Here is an 8,015-nt window from a genome sequence, read left to right on the forward strand (position 1 = left end):
ACTTTGAATTGCCCTGTTGCTGAAATGCCCTCTACAAATAAAGCTGCCTTGCCTTATGTTTTTTACTAGTTCAATTTTTCTATTTTCTATTTTCTTTGTCATTTGTTCTCATTTCGAGAGCTGCTAAACTGTGATTTATTGTTTTTTTCTACTTGGTTTAAGTCTGTTTTTTTCCTTCTAGGTGAACTAACATTATGGTTTGAATTGCTGCTGAATCCGCTCTTCAACCCAAAACGTAGCAGCAGTTTGATGAAGATAAACCTGAGACCCCCGTCACATTCGCCAGATCCTCGTCTCATTTCTGTCTGCTCAGGAAAAGATCAGAGCATTCCTGTCCCCAAAAACCCTGAAGAAGTATCCAGATCCTTTACTTAGGTAAAAATATTAATACCACACTGCAAAAATACTCTATAATAAGTCCTAGATGCAGAAAATTCCCTTACATTTTAGAAACTGGTAGTGGTCTAATCATTTCTGCTGTGTTGTAGGCTGTTATATTGTTGGGTGGTTTAATTTATGAGAAAACATCGTAGTTTATTAACTGCATGTGTTTTGTGTGCAAAACTCGTAACTTGTAAAGTAACTAAAGCTGTCAGATGAATGTAGTGGAGTAAAAAGTACAATTTTTCTCTCTGAGATGTAGCGGAGTAAAAGTAGAAAGTGGCATGAAAAAAAAGACTTTTGTACTATCGTAAAGTACAAATTTGTACTTATGTGCAGTATTTGAGTAAATGTACTTAGTTATATTCCACCACTGCAGTCATAGCCACAATGTTAAAGTTCTGTCTTTAACTTGACTACTAAAAAGGCCGTCTTTGCTCAAGATGCGCGTGTGTGTGTGTGTGTGTGTGTGTGTGTGTGTGTGTGTGTGTGTCCGTGTCCGTGTCCATCTAGCACGCGTGTCCTTGAATAATACTTGACTTCATGAAGACTTGACTTCATGAAGGCCCTAAGGGCCACTGGTTCCTCTGAAGACGTGAATAATTAACAACGGCTCCCAAATATAAGATTTCTATTTTTAAATAGGTTCTGTGTATTTCCTAAAACAGCTGCTCACTGCAGTTTTTCGCTAAAGTTTCTCAAGAAGGAAAAAATAGTGCAGTTGTTGGGTTAAGCGGGTTAATCCACATTTTCTGCTCTAGTACAGTCTTTGTACAAGTATTTGTGGCAGCAGGACAGCACGTTGTCAATAACAACGCAGCTCATACGGCACAGAGTAATAAGATATATCAGGGTTTGGATACACACGCGTTGACTTGTTGGTTTTGGTCTTTTCATGTTTGTTGACAATAAGAAAAAAATACAGATGATCAGCCGATTTATCCTCTAAATGAAAACTACAAAAAAGAGAACGTAGGGTGCCTTCAGTGACCCCTGCAAGTTGTCAGGTTATTTGTAAAGATTATTTTAAAGGCCAACTGCATGCAATCATTTGAGGTACCTTTTAGTAATACTGGTCTCTAAAAAAAAGTTCATATTTCATCATTTATTTCATCCCTTTCATCTAATCATACATTTATATTTTCGGACAATACATTAACTATTCAATGTTGATGAAAGATTCCGAGGTCTGTTGATCATAAATTAGATATAATTTAAACAGACGCTGGATGTGCCGAGGGATAAAGGTTGAAATCTGTTGACATGTTTATTAATAATAAATAACTTATTGTGCCACATGTGAGCCAAACAGAAGGGCTTTCTGTTGTATTTTCAGAAATAGAGGGAGGAAAGTAGAAGGAATCTAAGGCACGGACCCGTTCGGTCAGTTTTGCTGTAACTACACAACTTCTTTTGACAAAAAAAAGGGTGCAGGAGGTAATTACTACGCACCGCCCACAGATAAACTACACTTCACACCGTGATGTAGGTAAACATAGGTGCACTCACGTCAAAAAAAATGCTGAGTAACAGAATTTTTAAAAGCTGATGCTGATAACACTGGGAGTGTAGCACGTTATCAAATGCATCTAAAAACATGGAGATGTCTCAACACATCGAGTGACTTCCACACACTTTTCATTTAAGTTGGTGATTTTTCCCGTCTTTTGTTTCTATATGTATTAGAGATATGTCTTATAGTAATGCACCCCTTGGTTTGTCTTCTAATGTGTTCTTATTATATTTACAAAAATGGGAATGTTGGGAATGGAGAACTTTGGTTAGATCGTAGACTGGAACTGTGACCACGAGGTAATGTAAATCTGGCTATTGTGTTGTTCCCAATGTTTCAAAAATAAAGAATTAAAAAAAAAAAGTTGGCGATTTTGCCCTTTGAATGTTAACAGATGAAATAATTGGGTAATACCCTGTGTTATTTGCGTCTATCCTACCACCAAGCATTGGTGATTTAAACCCTTTTTAGGGGGGCTCAGACCAGTTTCTCAGTTTCATCTCAGCCCCCCTAAAAAGCCTAATAATAAAAACATTTCACAAACTAGTTTTAGTGCTTCAAACTTAGAACTTGTCTGTTAGTGAAAGAGGACGAACAATTACAGGTTTAAAGGGCGTGAAACAGGTTTTACACTTTTACAAGGCCCCGTGTCACATTCTCATCCGGGGCTTCTCATCCCCCTAAAGGTCTGATCCTAGAATCGCCCCTGTCTCTAATCCTTCTGACATGCAAAGTGTCCTAGTCTGGATTACAGGGCCTAACAACATTTCCTCTTGTTGAATATTCGATGAAATTACCCTCACCACACCAGACTTCTCTATGTTTGACTTGTTTTATAAGGAAACAGCACGCCGGCATCAGCATAAAATCCTCCTCGTCACAGAATCTCCATTCTGCTTCACACAGACGCAAACGTGAAGTTGCCAAAATAAATAAAACGGTCACTACTTCCTGTTTCATGCAAGTTACATAATGCGTCATTAAGGACTAGGAAGGAAGTGGATGTTACTGAGTGGAGAGATGGCGGCTTTGTGCACTCTGTGGACCAAGTGGTCTTCGTAAAACAATCATCTGACTATTTGTGGTCATAACACACATTTTATAATCCTTATCAGCCTCTCTTACTGTTCCCTCTGCTCACAGCTGTATTACGCTATATGTTAGCTGTGGCTGCTTTATTAAAACAGAGTAGGGCTGAAACAAGCAATTCTTTTTATCTGTTTCTTGATTAACAGATTAGTTTGGTCTCTAAAATAGCATACAGCCCGATCCGGGCATACAGCCCGATCCGGTTGGGGATCGGCATACAGCCCGATCCGGTTGGGGAGAGTTCTGGCCCGGCCGGGCTGGAGCTCTCTTTACCTCGTCTCTCTTGGTTTTGTTGTAATAGTTTTAGACAGCTGGGGACTTATTTTGATACACTGATCTCCTCTCTCCTCTATCTTTCCATCTTTCCATTTATGTGCATCCATGTCCCAGAAATGCTTGTTACTAACCTATTTCTGGGGAGTCATTCCCCGGAGTCCTTATGTTCTTTTTTCACCAGCATGTTCCCTTGGATCAGAGAGGCTCCGAAATCAGGGTAGCAGCTGTCGCCATGGTCCCACTACACGTTCTGTGATGCCATGTTCAACTGCTACACTGCGGTGCCCTGTGGTGCCCTGCTACGTCCTGCTACGTCCTGCTACGTCCTGCTACGTCCTGCTGTGCCTTGTAATGCCGCACAGCGTCCTGCTATGCCATGAACTACTACAAAGAACTGCTACAAACTACTAATTTTTTTCTATTTTTGTTATTGCCACTCTTCATTCTAACCCCAACCGGCCCATCAGACACCGCCTACCAAGAGCCTGGGTCTGACCGAGGTTTCTGCCTAAAAGGAAGTTTTTCCTCGCCACTGTCGCACTGTTGCTGCTCTGGAGGAGACTACTAGAACTGTTGGGTCCTTGTAAATTCTGGAGTGTGGACTATCTGTAAAGTGTCTTGAGATAACTCTTGTTATGAATTGATACTATAAATAAAATTGAATTGAATTGAATTGAATTGAATTAAAATGTCCGAAAATGGTGAAAAATGTGGATCAGTGTTTCCCAAAGCCCAAGACGACGTCCCCAAATGTCTTGTTTTATCCACAACTCCAAAAGATATTACATACATATTAACTTCATATTCACATTTAAGAAGCTGGAATCAGAGAACTTCTAAATGATTATCAAATTATCAAAATAGTTGGCGATGAATTTAATAGTGGACCACGTTTGATATATCGGAGGGTCTGGCAAAGTGAGATTACCCTCAAGTTAAATGAATTATTCCCATGGACTTTAAATCATGGTTTTATTTAATGGCCTTGCCGCCCTGGCATTTGGCTTCTGACACTAAAAGCCAAGAGGCCTTGACCCTAAAATAATAAAGTTCCAGGCCTGTAAGTCCCCCATAAGCTAGACCCCCAGACCAAGTGTTCAAACTCGAGTTCAACTTTTCATCTGGAAAGGATTGAACAACACCAGCACAGCAAGAGAGTTATAATATGCAAACATTTTCTCTCCCAGGTTTCACACTATCAACAACAGGAGGTAGGAATGTAAGTTACCTGAGGCTGGGAAGCACTAAAGGACAATTAATTACACATCTAATAATATTGTATTTGATAATAAGTGATAACACTCTTCAAAATCCCACTATAATATTGTTGAATTATTCAAACAAAAAACATATTATGTATCATAAAGTTAAATTACACAGCCTGAATGAGTGAAACGAAGGTGAATTAAGATGTAATGTGTTCAGCATTAAGGTTCCACATTAACTAACTGGACCACAGAGCCCGGTGTATTTCCTGCTCCGTCTACTTTACCTCCCGCGTGAAGCACTGACGTCATGATGGACGGCACCCAGGAGGTCTCGCTGTTGGAGGCGTGGAACTCATTCTGCAGGTCGGTGTAGAAGATTCCCACGCAGGACGGGAACGCCAGGGTCAAAGCCAGGACTATGATGGTGGCGGCCAGCACCATCCAGCCCCAACCGCCGTCTGGAGCTGTGACTGCTCCCGCTGCAGGGGCGGAGTCTCTGCATTCATTTCCCCGTCCCCCCTCCTCAGATTCACCGTCGTTGGCCTCTTGAACTTTCTCCATAGCGTCGTTGGCCTCTTGAACTTTCTCCAGGTCCCCGGAGGCCTCCGAGTGGCGGCAGCCTTCACTCGTCCCTCTGATCCCATTTCTCTGAGTCATTATCTGCTCTGCAGCTCAGGAGAGGCTCCTGTGTTAGCTCTGCAGGGTGTGTAATTACTTTTGCTGTCCATGGCACTGTAAATGCCGCGACATTCGGGGAAACCTGCAACGACAGAGCAAACAATCCCTCAGGTTGAGTAGAGCAGCTGAAGTGGGGAAAGGTTTTTATGGGCGGTCTGTCCACTGCTTTGGTCCAATGATCCCCTGACCCAGTTTTGAGTGAAATGTCTTAACTGTTGGATGGATTGCCATGACATTTGGTACAAACGGTCATGTTCCCCTGCACAATAATGTGCACAATAATTTGGTGTGTGACTAAATACATTAATCAGCCTCGGCTGTATCTTCCGTTTGTTGTTAATTAGCAAATGTTAGCATGCTGACACTTTGAACTGAGGCTACATCTACATTTCTACGTTTTTTTATTTTCATGCAGCGTTTTTGAGACAAAAACGATCTCCTTCCACACAAGAGTAGGGCAGCACAATTAATCCAATTTTAATCCCGATCAAGATTTTGGCTTCCAATGATCAAATTTGCGTGATCAAGCGATATTTTAAATGCATAATTTCATAGAACGCTCTGTTTTTTTTTTGCAAAGTCAATCTACCGCTCAGTAAACCACCGTCTGGTCATGGTCAGTCAGAGTAGTTCCCTGCACCGTGCGGCTTAGTTTCTAGATGGAGACAGTCACAGAGGACAGAGGAACGTGAGGAAAATTCAACAACAAACAGCAGTCTGACAACACACATCACACACACATCACACACACACACGGGTGTAAACATAAACAGGAAGCAGATTATCTGACTCTACTCTGCGGTCGAAAATCATTAAAATACAGAAAATACTCTAGAGCGACATGATATTAAATCACAAATGAGGCATCTTTCCTAACACAGTAAGGTCTCCGCTCAGAAAATAATTTAGAGAAAAAACAACAGTAGTGAAAAGTAAGAGCAGGGATTTATTATCTCGGAGCGAAGACTGTTACTGAAAGGTATGTAAGCTACTTAACCAAAGAGACGGACTGATGTGTGTTATCGTTTCCGTTTGTGCCCGTCCAGATCACAAAGCAACCCCGGAGTTTTCAAACCAAAACAAACGGGAAGCAGAATTTCTAAAAGTCTCCGTTTTGTGGGCTTGGAAACACCGTAGTAGAGTAGACATGAGGCGTAAATGTTGCAGAAGATATTCGTATTTAAGCCAAAACATATTAGTGTAGATGTAGCCTAGTAAGTTGTGTAAAATGCTCTGTAGAGATGAGAGGAACTGCCGAGTCGGGTGACTTCTCTGTCGGTTCCTCACTACAAAAGACACCTTTCACATTACACACATTCATCATTTGTTAATCTATTGTTAATCTAAAAAATGATTAGAGCAGCTTTAATAGCTTTCCAGGAGCAAACAGAAGACTAATCCAGAGGGTCGGAGCCTGGCGACACAATCTTCCTTCAGCCTGTGAACACACAGGTGTGTGGAGAGAGGTAAACAGCAGTCAGTGGAACAATGACTGCCTGTTCTTTAAAAGGAAGCAATAAAATACAGTAGGCTGCAGGTGCAGGGAAACCAGTCCTCAAATCCTGTGACGGCCATGTGTTGTACAAGCTGGAGGCGATCACTTCATTTCTGAGGTCGTCAAAATTACAGTAATGAGAAAAAAAAACTATGCAATGAATACAAATCCGTTCCCTTGGTTTTATAAACTGTTCACACGGATTCAGAAATCCGTGCCCTCTGTTTTATAAACGTGAGCAAAGTTAGAAAGATATTCACAGATTTGAACTTCCCGGATCAAATACTCTACAGCTAAATGATATTAAATCACGATGGTGCATCTTTCCTAATGTAGTAAGGTTAACAACGAGCTACTAACTCATCTTCATCCAACCTGGAGATCTAACATTGGTCTCTAGTAGCAGCCGGGCGGTGCCTAGGGACCGTCTATAAACAAAAATATGTATTTATCTAATGATTAAATAAGGTAGTGTCGCCAAACTGATTTTTTAAAGTAAGTTCTGCAGTACAGCTAACAGGAGACCAGTTAAAACTGAGGTAAGTTTGGAGACACTCCCTTATTTAATCATTAGATCAATACATATTTTTGTGTCGGTGTTATAGACGGTCCCTAAACACCCCCGGCTGCTCGTAGAGACCATAGACAGTTAAAGAAATAGACCAACAGACCCCGTTGCTATTATCTTACTATGTTAGGAAAGATGCATAATTTGTAATTTAATGTAATTTCGCTGTAGAGTTTTTGATCCCGGAAGTTCACATCTGTGAATATCTTTCTAACCTTGCTCACGTTTATGAAACCGAGGGCAGTGATTATGAATCAGTGCGTACAGTTTATAAAACCAAGGGAACGGATTTGTATTCTGTGCGCACGGTATCGTTTTTCACTCTCAGCTGACCCCAGGGGGGCTCCGTAGTAATCTACACAGGTTCTGCATTTTTATCATCAATTAAAAACTGAAAGTTACAAGACGCCTGTGACTTAATGACTGCAGGTCAGACTGGGAGTTAATAGAGATGTCTGTGGGTTAAAGACGTCTGCTGGGTTAAAGACGTCTGCTGGGTTTCAAGATGTCTTGGGATTAAAGGATGTCCTTGGGTTAAAGACGTCCTGTGGGTTAAGACGTCTGGGGAAGACGTCTGTGGTTTAAAGACGGCTGGTGGGTTTAAGACGTTCGTGGGTTTAAAGACGTCTGTGGGTTAAAGACGTCTGTGGGTTAAAGACGTCTGTGGGTTAAAGACGTCTGTGGGTTAAAGATGTCTGTGGGTTAAAGATGTCTGTGGGTTAAAGACGTCCGTGGGTTAAAGATGTCTGTCTTAGGGTTTTATCCTGCTGTCTCCTCCCTTCCCCTTATCCCTGTCAGTCTTGTTTG

The 8,015-nt window shown here is 41.4% G+C and overlaps 1 protein-coding gene across 2 annotated transcripts in view; it reads right to left on the reverse strand.

Moving 5' to 3' along the window:
• The window catches only part of slc16a5a (solute carrier family 16 member 5a), a 49,105-nt gene that overhangs the window by 14,778 nt on the left and 26,312 nt on the right, over window positions 1-8,015 (reverse strand). Inside the window, exon 4 of one of the 2 annotated variants that reach the window (XM_032501608.1) lies at window positions 4,752-5,227. In XM_032501608.1, the coding sequence (XP_032357499.1) occupies window positions 4,752-5,124 (373 nt within the window). In that variant the 5' untranslated portion in view covers window positions 5,125-5,227. The remainder of the gene's footprint in view (window positions 1-4,751; window positions 5,228-8,015) is intronic. The other variant, XM_032501609.1, reaches the window with a different exon arrangement.

Source organism: Etheostoma spectabile, chromosome 21 (genome assembly GCF_008692095.1).
Source record: "Etheostoma spectabile isolate EspeVRDwgs_2016 chromosome 21, UIUC_Espe_1.0, whole genome shotgun sequence".
Classification (NCBI taxonomy): domain Eukaryota; kingdom Metazoa; phylum Chordata; class Actinopteri; order Perciformes; family Percidae; genus Etheostoma; species Etheostoma spectabile.